This window comes from Mobula hypostoma, chromosome 1 (assembly GCF_963921235.1).
Source record: "Mobula hypostoma chromosome 1, sMobHyp1.1, whole genome shotgun sequence".
Lineage (NCBI taxonomy): Eukaryota > Metazoa > Chordata > Chondrichthyes > Myliobatiformes > Myliobatidae > Mobula > Mobula hypostoma.
In genome coordinates, this window is record NC_086097.1 from 179,582,135 (window position 1) to 179,602,804 (window position 20,670).

The following is a 20,670-nucleotide window of genomic DNA, read 5'->3' on the forward strand; positions in this document are numbered from 1 at the left end:
ACTAATGGTTATATCAGAAAGATACACAAATACAGAATTTTCTGTGTATCTCTTTTTAGAGGCTATTGACAGTTGCAAAACTGTTTTTTATTTTACAAAAGCAAATGCAGCGAGAGAATTTTGTTTCAATGTTCAGGTATTTCAGGAAGCTTAAAAGTAAATAATTTTCTATGAAAGAAATTACAAATGCCTTGCCACTAGAAGGGACGTTAGCACACAGAAAAAAATATTACTATGGTGTGCAAATAACTTCCACCAGGCTTTCATATTGTATAAATACAAAAGATCTATGTTACTATAACTCAAATTAAATTTGACTAATATAAACGTAGGTATTGAAGCATACTCTTTCTCAGTTTGTTATATTACATTATAGAGAATTTACAATGTAGTAACTGGCTATTTAGCCCAAATACCGGTTCTTGCATTTAAGCTTCATTTGCGTCTCATTCAACCTTACTGTATTTAGTCAAATCTATTCCTTGAACTGTCAACTCTATCGCCAATATCTCTTCAATTTTTTGCAGTTGAAGTTCATCTGTGGATTTATGAGCAATTGTAACATTTATGATGACGAGTCCTGAAGAAGGGTTTCATCCTGAAACATCAACTGTTTATTCATTTCCATAAATGCTGCCTGACCTGCTGAGTTCCTCAGCATTTTGTGTGTGTGACATTTATGATCCTTTTTTAAAACTCTCCCTTGAATAGAAACTTTGTCTCTTTCAAACTCCTTAACAATTTTATCAGGTAACACTCCCTCAGATTTCCCCAGTCTCTCCAAGCATTTCTGATATTATAACTTCTTAGTTTTGTGATCATCCTTGTAAGATATGTTTACAGCATCTCTGTATCCCTTCTTTTGTTAATCAGGTACTACTTTGGCCGAACAATCTTCAGTTCCCTCATCAATGACCTTCCTTCAGTTATCATCAACATCATCATCAGGTACCATGCCCAGTTTGAGCTTTGACTGCCATGGCCCACACACTCCTGTTTTGGGTCAAGTGGATCAACTCATTGGTATTCATTTCCAGTTCTCTGGCTGCTGACTCCATCATCATTTGTCTTTGTCTTCCTCTTGCTTTCTTCCCTTCAATCTTTCCCATAATTACCGTGCATTCTAACTCCTCTTTCCTCATCACATGTCCAATGAAGTTACGTTGCCTTTTCATGATCTCATACATTCTCTTTTTGTGTTTGCTCTGTTCATGACATCCTCGTTAGATATTTGTTTCATCCATGATATTCTTTGCATCCTCCTCAAAAACCACATCTCTGCTGCTACAATTCGTTCCCTCATGTTACGTGATATTGTCCAACATTCTGAGCCATATAACTGGATAAACGTAACATTTCAGTACTTTGAGGCGGGTTGTCATGCCTAGTTTAGTATTGGTCAGTATACTCTTCATTCTCGTAAAGGTGTCTTTTGCCTATTCTTCTTTTAATGTCCAAGTCACACCTGCCATCTGACGTCACCCAGCTTCCTAAGTAGCAAAAGTTCTGTACTTGTTTTATATCTTCCCTGTTTATTCTCAGCCTGCAGATAGGATTCTCCTTTTTGGATATCACCATACATTCTGTCTTTTTGCAATTGATAGATAGACCCATTTTTGCACTTTCTTCAACAATTTTATCAATTAAGTTTTGTAGTTCTTCCTCTGTACACACAGTCTCATCTGCATATCTGAAATTATTAATGTTTTCACTGCCAACTTTGATTCCCAAGATGTCTGTTATTTTTTGTAATATTGTTTCACTACTGTATTGTGTACTGGGAACAAACTGCCACAGTAAGAATAGATGGAGAAGTGAGTCAGTTTACAAAAATCAAGAGAGGCATTAGACAAGGTTGTGTTTTCATTCAGTTATAAGATCAGAAATAGGGATGCTTGCTGATAATTGCACAATGTTAGGCACAATTTGTGACACTTCAGATAATGAAGCAGTATACATCCAAACACAGCAAATCCTGGACATCTAGCAAGGATGTAATGCTGAGGCATTGGTCAGATCGGATTTGGAGCACTGAACAGTTTTGGACCCCATATCTAAGAAATGATATGCTGACATTGGAGTGTCCAGAAGAGATTTACAAGAATTATCCCAGGAACGAAAGGGCTGACGTATGAAGAGTATTTGATCCTTCTGGGTTTGTATTCGCTGAAGTTTAGAAGGATGGTGGGGGGAGGGTTTTCACTGAAACCTTAAATTTAAAATATCTAATTGAAAGGGCTTAATAAGTGAATTTGGAGAGGATTTTTTCCATTAGTGGGAGAGACTAAGACCAGAGGGCACAGCCTCAGAAAAAAAGCATGTCCCTTTAGAAAAGAAATGAGGAGGAATTTATTTTGCCTTAAGTGATGAATCTGTGGAATTCATTGCCTCAGATGGTTGCAGGTCAAGTCATTTGGTAAATTCAAAGCAGAGCTTGATAGGTTCTTGATTAGTAAAGACATCAGAGGTTACAAGAGGAAGAAAGTTGAAGGGAAAATAAATCACCCATGATCAAATGGCAGAGTAGATTCAATGGGCTCTATGTCTAATGGTCTTACAATATCTAGGCCCAGACTGGTACAAGGCAACTAACATTCACATCACTTGTGCCAATGAGTGACAATATTCAGATATCACCCACTGACATTACCTTCACTGAATTCCTCACTATCAATATCGTGGGTCAACCACTGATCAGAAACTATGGCTACAAGAGCAAATTGGAGGCTAGGAATCCTTTGACCAGTAACTTCACCTCCTGACTCCCAAAAGCTTGTCAGCCATCAACAAGTCTCAAGTCAGGACTATGACAGAATACTCTCCACTTGCTTGGATGAATGCAACTTCATCACACAAGAAACTCAGCTCCCCTGGGCAGGCCACCCATCCACAACCATAGACTACACAGTAAGAGCACCCTGTATTATCTACAGGATGCACACTAACCAAGGCTTGCTAGACGGCATCTTTCAAATCACCCCTACCAGCTGGAAGGACAAGGGCAACAAAAGCACAGGAAACACCAGCCCTCGGAAGCTGCCCTGAAGCCACACACCATCCTGACTTGGAAATATATCACAGTTCCCTCACCGTCACTGAGTCAAAATCCCAGAACATCCTCCTTAACACCACTGTGTGTATACCCATAACTCAAGGACTATAGTGTTTCAAGAAAGCAGCTCACCACTATTTTCTCAAACGGTGGATGGGCAATAAAATGCTGGCTCAGCCTGTGAAGTTCACACACGTTGAACAAATACCGAATAACTAGTGGATCAGACCCATAACAGATGCAGTGAATTTGCCCAAAAAGTCACATTTTACCACCAAAGCTTGCTTTCTCTGCTGTTTTAGGTAAGATGCTGGATGTTTGAGAAAGGATTTAGTTAGTAAGTATGGGTTTAGATTTCTATATGAACCCTGGGAGATTAAGAGAATCAAGAGATAGGGGATTAGTGCAAAAAGGTGGCACTCAAGTCGAGAATCAGCCATGATCTCACTGAGTGAGCGGAAATGAAGGGGCAAATGGTCTATTCCATTAATTATTAATAATGTTGTTACGTCTACTCAGCTCCCCTGTTGGTGTGTGCCTCCATCTTCTTCAACTTATCCCAATTGGGTAAATCTTAACAGGTACATTTGTGAAAATAAGACATTTGTTGTTACTTTAAAGAAAATGTAAATATTGTTAAGGAAATCATACATACCATGGTCTGTAATTGTTATCACAGATTGCTATTTTGTTTCATTTTATCGATACAGTGCAATATTTTGTTTATTGAACAAAAATGCCAAATTCTATCAAACATAAAAACAAAAACAAACCCTGAACTAAAAACAAAGGCTGGGATTTTTAAACACCCCCAAAACAATATGTTCCAAGTTCCCTGTAATATTTCAAAGACACACAGTTACACTTTCAGATATGCAGACAATGATTCAGAATATGGTCTTATTTGTTTCTCTCCAAAAAGAAATATATTCCATTGCACAGTGCTCCAAAACAAAAGCAACCTGGACCAAAACTAGGCACATCAACAGTTTAAATATAATCTTCCCCGTAGTTTGTCTGGAAACCAAAAATAGTTTTTAAAAAGATATTTGTCAGACTAGTGTGATTCCAAACTAGCTCAATGAGGTCAGAGAGCCATTAGAAAAATATAATTTGTACTTAACAATGATCAATTAAGGTATCCAAAAAAACTGATTACAGTTTCTAAAATGTAATGTTCCATTTCTGATCCTCTTTTCCTATTTATGACTCACAAAGTTTGAAAGGTTTATTCTCCTATTAAGCAGTAAGTATTAGACTGTAGACTGCTGCTCTTGTAGCAAAGAGGATTGCAGGGAAGAGGAATGGGAAAGGAATATGAGATTGCAAAGTCAAAGGACAAACATTTAAATTAAAGGGAAAAAGAAAAGACACAAAATAATATGAAAAGAAACTCTGGAGCTCACTGCGGAGTGAAAACAGGATTATCACAGCTTTCAAAAGGAGAAGGAATAAGTGATTAAGCAAAGTAATTTGCAAAACCATGGGGAAGAACAGATGAATGGGACAGAAAAGATTGCTCTAAAAATCTTCTTCTGAGCCATAACAATTCCGTGAGTCTAATTCATGAAATTTCAGATGCAGTTTTATAGAACAATTGTATATTCTATTGTTTAATTGAATGAAGCAAACTGTACAATTGTTAAACATTGTCACTAAAGGGACTGATGAATTAGTTGGATGTTCTTACCTCTGCTCACGTGAAACATTTTCACTAAGTCATTCATATCAAGTGATGGATTCCCTAATGGAAATGGAAAAATGAACAGTAAGATGGAACTGTAAGTAACTTACTTTCCATTGAAAATGTGTTAAATTTAAAATATTTGAAATACTTATATTTATTCAACTAAGTAAAAGAAGGCAGAATACAAACCATCTCGAAACTGTAATAACTCCTTGAAATATGAAGAGGCAAATTGTTGGATGTTGTCAGGCTGGTCTTGCACCACAGCTCTGCCCAATGCCTCTAGCAGAGTTTTCAAACCATCAGGCACCATGAGTTTGCCGTGGGAAGGCATCTTGATTAGTTCCTAATATATCTGAAATCAGAATAATGAAAACAACAAAAGTGATGATGACCTAAATTCTAGTCTCTATGATTGAATCTACTATCCAAGTTAAACCCTCCCTTGTCACTAATAAAGCAGATTTGCATAGTATGATGCTAATTTCTACAACAATGATTAAACAGGTAAGATACAAGAGGTAAATACAAATTTTTCAATGAGAATATTTATCCTGCTCGATGATTGCCAATGTCTGATTGTATGAAGTTTTGCTTTGCATTAAAAATTCCACGAGCATGCACTGAAGCAACAAAAAAAGGTACATCAGAGATTGTCATCAAAGGAAACTGATGATCTCGAAGGACTGGAGCTGGAGGAGACAGCAGAAACAGTAACGGACAAAGCCATGGAAAAATTAGAAAATCAAGATGACAGCGTCAGGTTGGTGGCCAATATAAGGATCAACAGGTCTCAGTACAAATTGGGACAAGGAGCAGAATAATAGATCATTTGAATTAAGCAACGTGGATTCTGAGCAAAATTAGAATTTAAATTTAAAAAGCAAATAAATATTAGATAATTTCAGTTAAGATAAACGGACTATGATCTCTTCATATTCATGAATCAGATTATGTAATTTAAGAATGTTACACATTGGAGATTAGGGTTCCTGTTGGTAAAATACCTATAATATAATAACTACACATATAGAATAGAGTCATGGGATCCTACAGCACAGAAATAAGCTCTTCAGCCTAACATGTCTGCAACCTTTCCAGCTAATGTCATCCTTCCTATAAATGGGCAATCAGAACTCACTATCGACTTACAGTTGTAACATGATATGTCAACTGTATTCAAAGCCATGAATAATAAAAACAGGCTTGCCAATATTTTCTTACATAGAAGAAAGAATAATACACCACTGGATCAGGCCCTTCACCCATGGTGTCTATGCTGACCATGATACCGAATTAAACTAAATCACATCCGTCTGCACATGATTCATATCCACCCCCATTCCTCCATATTTAAGGGTTGACATATTTATGTTCTTCACTATCATAATCTACCTGCATCACCACTTGCTAGGAACAATGTACCTGTTGTGTAAAGCTCTCCAAGGACCTACCATTTACTGTATAAGTCCTGCCCTGATTTAACATACCAAAATACACCTCCTCCTTGAAAGAGTTAAATTCCACCTGCCTTTTATTGACCTGTTCCAACAAGTTCCTATTGTAAACTTAGATAACATTTTTCACTTCCAGCACACCACCAATTTTGGCATCATTCACAAACTTGCTAACCATATCAACAACATTGTCATCCAAATCACTTATATAGATGATAAATCACAGTGGCCCAGCACGGATCCCTCGGGCACACCACTGGTGGCAGGCCTCCAGTCTGAATAACAAGCCTCCTTTATCATTTTCTGTCCCCTTTCACCAATTTTGTATAGAAGCGACTAGCTCATGCTGGATCTCATAAAACCATAGGAGCAGAATTAGGCCAGAGAGCCTAGTGAGTCTGCTCCCACATTCAATCACGGCTGATTTTTTTTCAACACACGAAATGCTGGAGGGGATCTCAGCAAGTCAGACGGTATCGATGGAGGGAAATAAACAGACGTGTTTCAGGCTAAGACCCTTCATCAAGACTGGAAAGGAAGGAGACAGAAGCCAGAATAAGAAGGTGGGGAAGGGGAGGGGAGGAGTAAAAGCTGGCAGGTGATACCAGTTGAGGGGGAAAGGTTGGTGGGTGGGGGGCATAATGTAAGAAGTTGGGAGGTGATAGGTAGAAGAGGTAAAGGGCTAGGGAAGAAGGAATCTGATAGGAGATGACAGCAGACCATGAGATACAGGTGGTGAACTAGAGGACATGATGGGCAAGTCATGAGGCTGGGGGAAGGGAAGCAAACCTAATGGGAGAATCTGGGAAAACGAAAAAAGGTGGGTAAGTGAATAGATGGGGAAGGTACAGGATGGTAGAACAATCATTGTTCATGCCATCAGGTTGGAGACCACCCAGAGTATCTCCTCCAACCTGCATTTGACCTCATCAAGGCAGTAGTGACACTGACACTGTCCCAACACTGACCCTGTGGAAGTTTGCCAGATCCAGCAGACCAGTCTACCATGCAGGATGTTGTCAAAGCCCTTACTAAAGTCCATGAAGGCAACATCTGCTGTCCTGTTATCAGTCTTCTTTGTTAACTCTTGAAAAAACTATCAAATTTGTGAGGCACGATTTCCCACACACAAAGCCATGCTAACTATCCCTAATCAGGCATTGCCCCTGCAAATACTGGTAGATCTTGTTCTTCCAAGCTAGTCCCAGTTGTGCATGTTTGGGGCCATATCATTATAAACCCCTCATATCCATGTATTTATCCAAACGTATTTTAAACATTGCTATTTTACCAGTCTCAGCCACATTCTCAGGCAGCACATTCCATATATTTACCACTTTCTGTGTGAAGATGTGCCCTCAGGTCTCTTTTAAACCCTTCGCTTCTCCCCTTAACCCTATGCTCTCTAGTTTCCTAGGAAAATGACTGCACATTCACTCTATCAATGCCCTTCATAATTTTAAACAACTATATAAAGTCACCCCTCAATCTCCCATGCTTCAAGCAGTAAAGTCCAAGCCTGCCCTATAACTTGGGCCCTCAAGTCCTGGCAGCATCCTTGTAAACCTTTGCACTCTTTCCAATTTAATAATGTCTTTTCCATAAAAGAGTGACCAAAACTGTACACAATACTCCAAATGTGGTCTTACCATCACCTTGAACATGTTGTGGCTTAAAGGGCGTGTTTTTGTGCTGTCACTAAACTTACTGGGCTTCTTATTACTCTAATCATCTCATGCAAATAGTCACTGTCTTTTGGGAGAAGTCGTCCACACATTCAACATTCTATGCTCACAAAATGGTATCTGTGAGACACATTCAGTTAATTTACAAACAAGTTCCAAAGCTTCCAGTTAATTTTCATTTTATTTCAATACCAACTTCTCGCTTGTTCTCTTTTCTGTCATCCATACTGTTCTAATGAAATTCAATGCAAATCCAAAAAACAGCACCCAGTCTTCTCATTGACATATCAAAGCTAGCAAGCATTTCAACTTCCCAGACACCAGCATCAGACTTCTTAGTTTTCAGAATACTTAAGTGTGAGCAGAAGGTGAGGAGTTCATAAGATATAGGAGCAGAATTAGGCCATTTGGCCCATGGAGTCTGCTCCACCATTTCATCATGGCTGATCCATTTTTCCTCTTAGCCCCAGTCTCCTGCCCTCTCCTCGTGTCCCTTCATGCTTGGACCAATCAAGAATCTATCAACCTCTGCCTTAAGTATACGTAAAGACCTGGCTTCCAGCTGCCTGTGGCAACGAATTCCACATATTCACCACTCTCTGGCTAAAAAAATTCCTCCTCATCTTATTTCTAAAAATACGCCTCTCTATTCTAAGGCTGTGTCAAGGAAGCATAACAGTCACCATTATAGAACATTAAATAGTACAGCAGATTACAAACCCTTCAGCCCACAATGTTGTGCCGACCCTCAAACCCTTTCTCCCATATAAACCTCCATCTTAAATTCCTCCATATACCCGTCTAGTAGTCTTTTAAACTTCACTAGTGTATCTGCCTCCACCACTGACTCAGGCAGTGCATTCCACACACCAACCACTCTCTGAGTAAAAAACCTTTTTCTAATATCCCCTTTGAACTTCCCACCCCTTACCTTAAAGCCATGTCCTCTTGTATTGAGCAGTGGTGCCCTGGGGAAGAGGTGCTGGCTATCCACTCTATCTATTCCTCGTAATATCTTGTAAACCTCAATCATGTCTCCTCTCATCCTCCTTCTCTCCAAAGAGTAAAGCCCTAGCTCCCTTAATCTCGGATCATAATCCATACTCTCTAAACCAGGCAGCATCCTGGTAAATCTCTTCTGTAGCCGTTCCAATGCTTCCACATCCTTCCTATAGTGAAGCGATCAGAACTGGACACAGTACTCCAGGTGTGGCCTAACCAGAGTTTTATAGAGCTGCATAATTACATCGTGACTCTTAAACTCTATCCCTCGACTTATGAAAGCTAACACCCCATAAGCTTTCTTAACTACCCTATCTACCTGTGAGGTAACTTTCAGTGATCTGTGGACATGTACCCCCAGATCCCTCTGCTCCTCCACACTACCAAGTATCCTGCCATTTACTTTGTACTCTGCCTTGGAGTTTGTCCTTCCAAAGTGTACCACCTCACACTTCTCCGGGTTGAACTCCATCTGCCACTTCTCAGCCCACTTCTGCATCCTATCAATGTCTCTCTACCATCTTCGACAATCCTCTACACTATCTTCAACACCACTAACCTTTGTGTCTTCTGAAAACTTGCCAACCCACCCTTCTACCCCCACATCCAGGTCGTTAATAAAAATCACGAAAAGTAGAGGTCCCAGAACAGATCCCTGTGGGACACCACTAGACACAATCCTCCAATCTGAATGTACTCCCTCTACCACAACCCTCTGCCTTCTGCAGGTAAGCCCAATTCTGAATTCACCTGGCCAAACTTCCCTGGATCCCATGCCTTCTGACTTTCTGAATAAGCCTACCGTGTGGAACCTTGTCAAATGCCTTGTCAAATCCATGTAGATCACATCCACTGCACTACCCTCATCTCTATGCCTGGTCACCTCCTCAAAGAACTCTATCAGGCTTGTTAGACACGATCTGCCCTTCACAAAGCCATCCTGACTGTCCCTGATCAGACCATGATTCTCTAAATGCCCATAGATCCTATCCCTAAGAATCTTTTCCAACAGCTTTCCCACCACAGACATGAGGCTCACCGGTCTATAATTACCCGGACTATCCCCATTACCTTTTCTGAATAAGGGGACAACATTCGCCTCCCTCCAATCCTCCGGTACCATTCCCATGGACAACAAGGATAAAAAGATCCTAGCCAGAGGCTCAGCAATCTCTTCCCTCGCCTCGTGGAGCAGCCTGGGGAATATTCCGTCAGGCCCCGGGGACTTATCCGTCCTAATGTATTTTAACGACTCCAACTCCTCCTCTCCCTTAATATCAACATGCTCCAGAACATCAACCTCACTCATATTGTCTTCACCATCATCAAGTTCCCTCTCATTGGTGAATACCAAAGAGAAGTATTCATTGAGGACCTCGCTCACTTCCACAGCCTCCAGGCACATCTTCCCACCTTTATCTCTTATCTGTCCTACCTTCACTCCTGTCATCCTTATCACTTGACAGTGCCAATGATCCGGGTTTAATTCCCACTGCTCTGTGTATGTAAGTTCTCCCCGTAACTGTGTGGGGTTCCTTCAGGTGCTCCAATTTTACCTCATATTCCAAAGGGTTCAGGTAACTAAGTTATGGGCATGCTATGTTACAGATGGAAGCATGGCAACACTTGTGGGCTGCCTCTAGCTTGTCTTCGAACTATGTTCGGTATTAATGCATTTAAGTGATACATTTGTGACTTTATATTTCAATGTGCTTGTGACACACAAAGCTTATCCCTTTTTAGAAGGTGTTAGATGGATGAAATTATTACTGTATACATGAATGCTAAATGGAAGAAACAGCAGTCTAACAAGATGAATCCAAAAAACAAAATTAGGTCAAGATATGGGAATTAAAAGGAAAGAGTGGAGGACTGAGAGATCGCGAATGAGAGACAAGCAAAATCATGGTGCAAAATTACACTTGGATGATTAAGGATGCAAGCCCAAAGGGAGTGTGTCCCAGCTTGTGGAGTGTTCACATGAAGATTGACCATTCACTGCACAATTATAAACGGATATGATAAAGTTACAGTTACAAAGACAAGGCTAGAGAACATTCAGGAACAGGAACTGAGCATTCAGATCTATTCAGTATTCAGAAGAATGCTGAATAACTCTGCCAGCAAAAGAGGGAATACATTCTTCAGTGGGGAAGGACATTAACTCCAAGATCCCTGACATGAAGTCTCCCATTGTTGGGTTTAGGCACAGAAAATGGCAATGGAGGCTGTATATGTAGGGAATGGTGAAGAAAATTACAAACAGATGCAGAAATGATAAAAACCTAATTATGTGTGACTTCAACTTACATATAGAATTGTACAAAGCAAATTAACATTAATACCACTGAAAATGCATTTCTAGAATGCAGTTGTGATGGCATTTTGGAACAACATATCACAGAGCCAAGTAGAAAGCAGGATCTCCTAGAGTACTGTGGAATCATGTCACAAGTTTGGACCTTGTGGAAAGTACTAAACTGGGTACAGCAGAGTATGACATTATTAGACAGGATCTGGGGGGAGTTATTTGGGAGCAGTGTGTGGGAGCGGACTGTCATGTTCCAGTAAAGAGCAAGGGCAAGGATGACAAGGTAAGGACACACTATACGACAGAAGAGATTGTTAAGCAAGACATATTCTGCTCGAGAAACTCAGTGGGTTGAGTAGCATCTGTGGAAAGAAAAGAATGTAAATATCTCGGGTCAAAACCTGACATCAGGACTGAGAGTGAAAAGGGAAGATTCCACAAGAGACTCCAATGAGATCAAGTGCAGACTGGGCAACCAGTTCAGCGCACATGCAGAAGGTTTGCAATGGCCACCATTGCTCCCAGTTGTTTTCTACCCATTCCAAGCATGAGCTGTTCATCCTCTAGCTTCTCCACTGCCACAGTGAGGCACAGCGCAAACTGGAAGAGCAACATTGCATATTCTGCCTGGTAGTCTACAACCCAATGGTATGAAATGAATCCTCCCACTTTAGTCTCCCCATCTAGTGGGTTTTATCCCCCTTTCCCATTGCCCCTCATTTACCAGTCCACCTCTGATACTTTCATTTTCATCTGCTTTCCCTCAAACACCTCCAATCTCCTGGTTCCATCTGCTTTTCACTTCTCCCGTAATGGTTTCCAGTATCATCTTCCTTATCAGATTCCTGTAGCCCTTTATGTTTCTGTTGATCTCCCTCAGGAAGTTATCTGCACCTCAATCTTTTTTCTATTTGTCTGCCCCCACCTATCACACCACTCCCCTTCCCTTTTAGCACAATCTACCTGTCATCTTAAACCTCACTCTTCAGTCCACACTTTAGACTCCTGTCTCACCACCTCCCTTCTCCTGTTTATACCGGCTATATCCTTTCTCCATTCTCAATCCTTATCCACTGTATCGAACCGTAAAATCACTTCCTAACCCCTTACCAGATAATGTTCAACATGCTGATTTCCTCAAGCAGGTTATTTGTTGCTTCACAAATTGGAATTTGAAACCACAGTTTCTTTGGGGTGTGACTAGCAGTAAAGATGAGGATGAGTGAGGGGGGGAAGAGGGGGAGAATGGGAGAGGGCGGGTATGTAGTGTACAAACAGTTTCAATACGTTTACAAAAGTCCCACATAAGGGACTTTTATCAAAACCACACGTAAAACTAAAGCACGCAGGGTCAGATGTGAAATGTTAATGTGGATAGAGAACCGGACACAAGGAGTAGGAATAGAGAAGTCTTTATCTGAATGGCAGGCTATGATTAGTGGGCAACCCCGAATATACATAATATAAATAATTTACTTGGAATTAACTTTAATATTACCGCCTCTCCAGACTGCATAAAGAGAGGGGTTGAGGTGAAGGAACCCTTAGGAGGCAGTGATCATAACATGATTGAGTTCACTGTGAAATTTGAAAAAGAGAAGCCGAAATCTGATGTGTTGGTATTTCAGTGGAGTAAAGGAAATTACAGTGGCATGAGAGAGGAACTGGCCAAAGTTGACTGGAAAGGGACATTGGCAGGAAAGACGGCAGAGCAGCAGTGGCTGGAGTTTATGTGAGAAATGAGGAAGGTGCAAGACAGGTATATTCTAAAAAAGAAGAAATTTTCAGGTGGAAAAAGGATGCAACCATGGTTGACAAGAGAAGTCAAAGCCAAAGTTAAAGCAAAGGAGAGGGCATACAAGGAAGCAAAAATTAGTGGGAAGACAGAGGATTGAGAAGTTTGTAAAACCTTACAAAAGGAAACCAAGAAGGTCATTAAGAGGGAAAAGATTAACTATGAAAGGAAGCCAGCAAATAATATCAAAGAGGACACTAAAAGCTTTTTCAAGTATATAAAGAGTAAAAGACAGGTGAGAGTAGATACAGGAAGGATAGAAAATGATGCTAGAGAAATTGTAATGGGAGATAAGGAGATGGCAGAGGAACTGAACGAGTATTTTGCATCAGTCTTCACTGAGGAAGACATCAGCAGTATACCAGACACTCAAGGGTGGCAGGGAAGAGAAGTGGGCGCAGTCACAATTACGACAGAGAAAGTACTCAGGAAGCTGAATAGTCTAAAGGTAGATAAACCTCCTGGGCCAGAAGGAATGCACCCGCGTGTTTTGAAGGAAGTAGCTGTGGAGATTGCGGAGGCATTAGCGATGATCTTTCAAAAGTCGACAGATTCTGGCATGGTTCCGGAGGACTGGAAGATTGCAAATGTCACTCCGCTATTTAAGAAAGGAGCAAGGAAGCAAAAAGGAAATTATAGACCTGTTAGCTTGACATCGGTGGTTGGGAAGTTGTTGGAGTCGATTGTCAAGGATGAGGTTACAGAGTACCTGGAGGCATATGGCAAGATAGGCAGAACTCAGCATGGATTCCTTAAAGGAAAATTACCAGTAGGCTAGACAAGGGAGATGCAGTGGATGTTGTATATTTGGATTTTCAGAAGGCCTTTGACAAGGTGCCACACATGAGGCTACTTAACAAGATAAGAGCCCATGGAATTACGGGAAAGTTACATACGTGGATAGAGTGTTGGCTGATTGGCAGGAAACAGAGAGTGGGAATAAAGGGATACTCTTCTGGTTGGCTGCCGGTTACCAGTGGTGTTCCACAGGGGTCCGTGTTGGGGCCGCTTCTTTTTACATTGTACATCAACAATTTGGATTATGGAATAGATGGCTTTGTGGCTAAGTTTGCTGATGATACGAAGATAGGTGGAGGGGCCAGTAGTGCTGAGGAAACGGAGAGTCTGCAGAGAGACTTGGATAGATTGGAAGAATGGGCAGAGAAGTGGCAAATGAAGTACAATATTGGAAAGTGTATGGTTATGCACTTTGGCAGAAAAAATAAACGGGCAGACTATTATTTAAATGGGGAAAGAATTCAAAGTTCTGAGATGCAACGGGACTTGGAAGTCCTCGTACAGGATACCCTTAAAGTTAACCTCCAGATTGAGTCGGTAGTGAAGAAGGCAAATGCAATGTTGGCATTCATTTCTAGAGGAATAGAGTATAGGAGCAGGGATGTGATGTTGAGGCTCTATAAGGCACTGGTGAGACCTCACTTGGAGTACTGGGGGCAGTTTTGGTCTCCTTATTTAAGGAAGGATGTGCTGACGTTGGAGAGGGTACAGAGAAGATTCGCTAGAATGATTCCGGGAATGAGAGGGTTAACATATGAGGAACGTTTGTCCGCTCCTGGACTGTATTCCTTGGAGTTTAGAAGAATGAGGGGAGACTTCATAGAAACATTTCGAATATTGAAAGGCATGGACAGAGTGGATGTGGCAAAGTTGTTTCCCATGATGGGGGAGTCTAGTATGAGAGGGCATGACTTAAGGATTGAAGGGCACCCATTCAGAACAGAAATGCAAAGAAATTTTTTTAGTCAGAGGGTGGTGAATCTATGGAATTTGTGGCCACGGGCAGTAGTGGAGGCCAAGTCATTGGGTGTATTTAAGGTAGAGATTCATAGGTATCTGAGTAGCCAGGGCATCAAAGGTTATGGTGAGAAGGCGTGGGAGTGGGATTAAATGGGAGAATGGATCAGCTCATGATAAAATGGCGGAGCAGACTCGATGGGCCGAATGGCCAACTTCTGCTCCTTTGTCTTATGGTCTAAACAAGAAAATAAATTATATACAAGTTTTACAAGAAAACACAATTAGAACAAAAAAGAGTCTATTTTAGTGCAAGTGGTCAAAGTGTTGCTAAACTGAAGTGACCAGGGTTGTGTCAGATGATTCAAGAAATGCACACATGAAGGCAAGAAGCTTTTCTTGAATCTGGTTGTGTGGGACTTCAGGCTTCTGTACCTGCTGCCTGCTGGTAGCTGTGAGACGATGACATGGTCCAGATGGTGGGGACCTTTAAGGATGGATGTTATCTTCCTGAAGCAGTTCCTCCTGCAGATATTACTGATGGCGGGGAGGGGTGAACTAATGATGTACCTGGCAAAGTCCCAAACTCTCTGCAGCTTCTAAGATTCAAGTGCATTACATTTACCAAACCAGCCATAAGGCAGTTAGGATACCTGCAACAACATACCTGTAGATGTTTGTTGGAGTGTTAGAGGACGAGCCGAACCTTCTCAGAAAATAGAGACTGGTGCACTTCCCTTATGATTACATTGAACAGTCACGATAGGTGATTTGGACTTTTCACTTCTTGGTCACTGCCCAGCACTTTGCTGTTTTTGTATTTTAACACAGCATAGTCCTGAGTAAGTGCAGCTGATCTCACCAGGCACCTCCTCATTGTTAGCTGTGCCTAATGCTGCTTTCCACCTCCCTCTGCAACTGGATTCTCGACTTCCTAACTGAAAGACCACAATCTGTTCGAGTCAGAAATAATATCTCCACCTCACTGACAATCAACACTGGCGCACCTCCAGGGGTATGTGCTTAGTCTACTGCTCTACTCTCTCTACACACATGACTGTGTGGCTAGGCACAACTCAAATGCCATCTATAAGTTTGCTAATGATACAGCCATTGTAGGCGGAATTTCAGATGGGACGAGGGGCTGTACTGGAGTGAGATATTCAACTAGTTGAGTGGTGTCACAGCAACAATCTTGAACTCAGTGTCAGTACGACCAAAGAACTGATTGTGGAACAGGAGGGAACACAGTCCAGTCCTCAGAGAGAGATCAGAAGTGAAAATTTCAAGTTCTTGGATGTCAACATCTCCGAGGATCTAACCTAGACCCAACATACTGATGCAGCTACAAAGAAGGCACAACAGCAGCTATATTTTATTAGGAGTTTGAGAGAATTTCGTATGTTACCCAAAACACGTGAAAATGTCTTCATGTACCGGGTGAGCATTCGAACTGGCTGCATCACTGTCTGGTATGTTGGGGGGGGGGGGTGGCTACTGCAGAGGATCGAAGTAAGCTGCAGAGAGTTGTAAACTTAGCTCCACTGTGAGCACTAGCCTCCGGAGTGTCCAGGACACCCTCAGAGAGCAGTGCTTCAGAAAGGCTCCATCACCTCCATCACCCAGGTTATGCCTTGTTCTCATTTGTCACCATCTGGAAGGAGGTACAGAAGGCTGAAGGCATGCACTCAACAATTCAGGAACAGCTTCTTCCCCCTGTCATCCGATTTCTGAACGGACATTCAACTCAAGAACAGTACCTCACTACTTTTTTAATTTCTATTTTTGCACTAATTATTTCATTTCACTATATATATATATATATATATATATATACACACACACACACACACACATATATATATACATGAGATAAATATATTGACACATTTACTGTAATTCATATTTTTATTATGTATTGCATTGTACTACTGCCACAAAGTCAACAAATTTCATAACATATGACATTGAAGTTCCCCACCCAGACAACCTTTTTGACTTTGCTTCTTCCAGTTAGAACAGCAGTACAGGCCCCTTGGCCTACAATGTTGTGCCGACCGTTAGCCTACTCTGCCTGCTTCATTCCCACTTAGCCCTCCGTTTTTCTTTTATCTACCAACCTATCTAAGAGGCCGTCAAATGCATTTGCCTCTTCCACCACTCTTGGCAGTACGTTCCACTGCGTAAAAAAAACTCTAACATCCCCCCTATATTTTCCTTCAATCACCTTAAAATTATACCACCTCATGTTAGCCTTTTCCACCCAGGGAAAAAGTCTCTGGCTGTCCATCCTCCTTCCCTCCCAAGAGCTCCTCATAAGACAGGTTCTCTAATCCAGACAGTGTCCTGGTAAATCTCCTCTGCACTCTCTCTAAAGCTTCTACATTCTTCTGTTAATAAGGTGACCAGAACTGAAACAATAATCCAAGTGTGGTCTGACTAGTTTTAATAAAACTGCAACATGCTCATCATGGAGAAGAATCATTTCATCAGCAAAAGAGGGAAGTAAGTGGCCGTCAAGAGTTTCCTGCCAGGTTTTACATAATGATCTGACTCTTCGTGGGGATCCAGTATTAATATTCTGGACTCCGAAGTTACTCTTTTTCACCTGCATACCATCGTACCACTAACTCTCATGGGGCTGTCCTACAAAACTGTGTCCCATCTGAATTAGGTAGCAGCCTCTGGATTAGTACTCCAGTATTTTACCCACTGCACCACCCCCATACTGAGATCATCAAATGTAGGAGCAGAATTAGGCCATTCAAATCTGCTCTAACATTCAATTACGGCTGATTAACTTCTACTTATTCTTACTTTTATGTAGTTCCTTACTTAGCAAATATTTTTACATTCTATTATATATCTTTAAGAAACTACATTGAAAATTTCAGGTGCTATCTAAGTAACTGCATTAGATTACCTTGCCAACAAGTGAAAAATATTCCTTTCAGTTCTCTTCAGAAAGAATCACAACCTTGTTTCAAACTTTCAAAGCTGGAAAATTGAGTACAGGTTTAGTCCTTGACAGATTTCATGTGCAATCTTTTCTGTATTATCACTTTTCCATTATACATTTTAGATTCAGAGTAGCAGGCCCCTTGCGTCAATTGGCCAATTTAGCTTGACCAATCTTTTTAACCAAACAAAATATTTCAGGATGTCCCAAAGTGAGATTAAATGTCTAAATTTACAATCACTCTTTAAATGAGGGAAACAAGGTAGCAACCATTTATAAATAAAACACCACGAGAGCCATTGTTAGTGCTGTAGAATCCCCTCAAGCAGTGTACTTTTTTATTGCACCACCACTGACCTTTAGTAAAGGCAGATAGTCATTTTACACAGGGCTGGAGCTGTCCCTGTACTCTTTCTCACCTGGACACCAACTCTGCATTTTCTGTAGGAATAGCTCATGGTAACTGGTGGAAGTTGATCGATGGATGAGGTACAGCGAAAACATTTTATATGAGATGTGCAGGATTCACATGTCAAAGGACAGCTCCCTGATCCTTTCCCCAGACTTAACCCCCAATCCTCTCCCAAAACCCAAGTCTACCTATCACCCATATCCTTGCTTCCCTAGGATGGTTGCCAGCCTTTGGCACAATGATTTCTCCCACGGCTTTGCCTCATCCTGCCTGGACCTGTAGGCATAGACACCATGTATTCTCTGAACATGACACATCATAACTGCTCCTTAGCAATGCAAGGTATCCCAAGCTTCTAGCATGTTGAGTTTTCAGCAGAAATATGCCATGTTATCTGTACTGTGCATTGTCAGAACCTGCCAATGTCAGCACTGGCCTTATTAACACTATTCTTGAAATGGACAGTTCGTGTTACAGGACTAAATTATAATGTGTCAAGAACTTTTAATTATTCTGCTCTTGGCATAGATCAAGTTACAGGATCCTGAGTGTTGGATACTGTCCTCCCATTTTCCTTGGTGAGAATAAAATCTGCCCCTCAAATAAGTGCAGCCAAAAAGAATGTTCTAATAATACATAAATGCAAGAGATAGCCGAAATGTATTTTTAACGTGGTTAAAAAATTGTGGGGTGGAGCTGCATCTCTACCAAAGGAGGTGTAAGGCACTCCTTCCCACTGCAAGCCTACAGGTCCCCCTTGGGCAAGGTACAGCACCTACTTAGCTCCCTCCCCCAGACAAACCACTTCTGTAGAAAAATTTGCCTATAGCTACCATGGTCATGGAAAGATCATGATCGTGATCAACCACATCATACAACATAGCACATAACGAACAAACAAAAACAAATGGTTGAAGATTCTACAGTTAAACTAGACACGAATTTGACACTACAGTATGTCACATCAAGATATTTGGATAAGCCACTCAAATGTATCCTGTCGTGTCCATTCCACTCTCCACCCCATGTCTGCTTCCAGTGCGGTGACTCCTTGAATTCACAACAGTTAAGGAATACATCTTAACCTCTTCACCAAATCATAGACCTGGCAAAAAGCTCATGGATTACCGGGCAACAGTGATCCCTGCACTCCTCCAATCTTCGCGACCTTATGAGCAAACATCTTATGACACTGTCTCACAAATCTGATTTAATGTTTTGAAGAGGGAACTCAAGAGAATTCACACAGGCAGAGTGGTATAAATTGTCTATGTAAACTTCAGCAAGATCTTTGACATGGTTTATAGTAGCACTAACAGTTTAGCATCTATTCACAAGGGTCAAAAGACATGTAAATCAGAATCTATCCAGACACACCAACATCTGCATTTTCATCAGATATGGCAATGATCCAGAAACCCATCCACTTGACAGTTCCAATTCATTCTGAGGCAATTTCTACCTATCCTGCACATTGATTTATCAGTGCTGGGTAATTACAAAACAATTTTAATTTCTCTGGAGAGATTCACCCCCCCCCCCCCCCAACTGCAGTAGCATCGGTCAATGAGGAACTTGGTCAGAAAAAAAACTCGCTGGCACGAATTGTTTATGCCATACCAAATGACCATAAAAAGCAGGCTGAGAAATGTATGGGGCAAAGATTTAAAGGGGACCTACAGGACAACTTTTCAACAGAGGGTGGTTAGTATGTGGAACGAGTTACCAGACGAAGTCGCTGAGACAGATTGTGCAGTATTATTTAAGACGTACTCGAATGAACATGAAGGAGGTGGGCTCAGAAGAATATGGGCCGAACACGGGAAATTGGAACTGGTTGGATGGACACTCCATGCAGTACTACTCTGACTCTGAGGTGGCACTCAGCGTCCTCAGTACACACACGTAAGATTCTCACTTCACCTCCTCAATAACATCCCGTACTTCTCCCTGCCCAGTCAGACCCCTCTGTGAGCACGGGTAGTGGTGATGGGGAAAAGGTTCTAGCCCACCCTGTACACACTGAGGGAACTCCTCCCCGATTCCTCACTGGGACTTGAACGCTCTGAACAGCCGAACTACACCAACCCTGGGTCGTGGGTCGTCGCTCGCTGCCGTCGCTCCGCTCGCCAGCCGCTTGCCGTAGCCCAGCGCCTAACGCGTTTTGAGGTGAGATAAGTGCCACTGCGCATGGGCACCCACACACATTGGGAGATTGTCTACGTCAGACACGTCACTGTTGCATATCCTACCAATCACGACAGGCCCGTCAGTGTGAATGACCAATCACGTGGTCACAACGTTGGTATGGTAATAGTTCCCTCGCTTCAGTGTCCTGCGCCGGGTCACCCTGCCTGCTCAATTACCATTTCAAATGAAAACCAAACTCCAGCTGCGAAAAATCTAAAAAAAATTGTTCAAAAATAAAGTAAAAGCTGGAAAGTTTCAGTACACCGTGAGGCAACGAACAGAACCGAAAGGTCCCCGTCCTAAACCTCGTTTCTTTTTCGTCAAGTTTTCAGCAGGTTTTATATATTTTTAAAATCACACTTCTG

General features: G+C 41.5%; 1 protein-coding gene across 1 annotated transcript in view; it reads right to left on the reverse strand.

Moving 5' to 3' along the window:
* LOC134342656 (neurofilament medium polypeptide-like) overlaps positions 1-20,670 on the reverse strand; it is a 49,649-nt gene that overhangs the window by 27,483 nt on the left and 1,496 nt on the right. Inside the window, exons 2-4 of the mRNA XM_063041046.1 lie at positions 17,668-17,741; positions 4,929-5,094; positions 4,743-4,796 (exon numbers count right to left, since the gene is read on the reverse strand). Coding sequence (XP_062897116.1) covers positions 4,743-4,796; positions 4,929-5,073 — 199 coding nt within the window. The 5' untranslated portion in view covers positions 5,074-5,094; positions 17,668-17,741. The remainder of the gene's footprint in view (positions 1-4,742; positions 4,797-4,928; positions 5,095-17,667; positions 17,742-20,670) is intronic.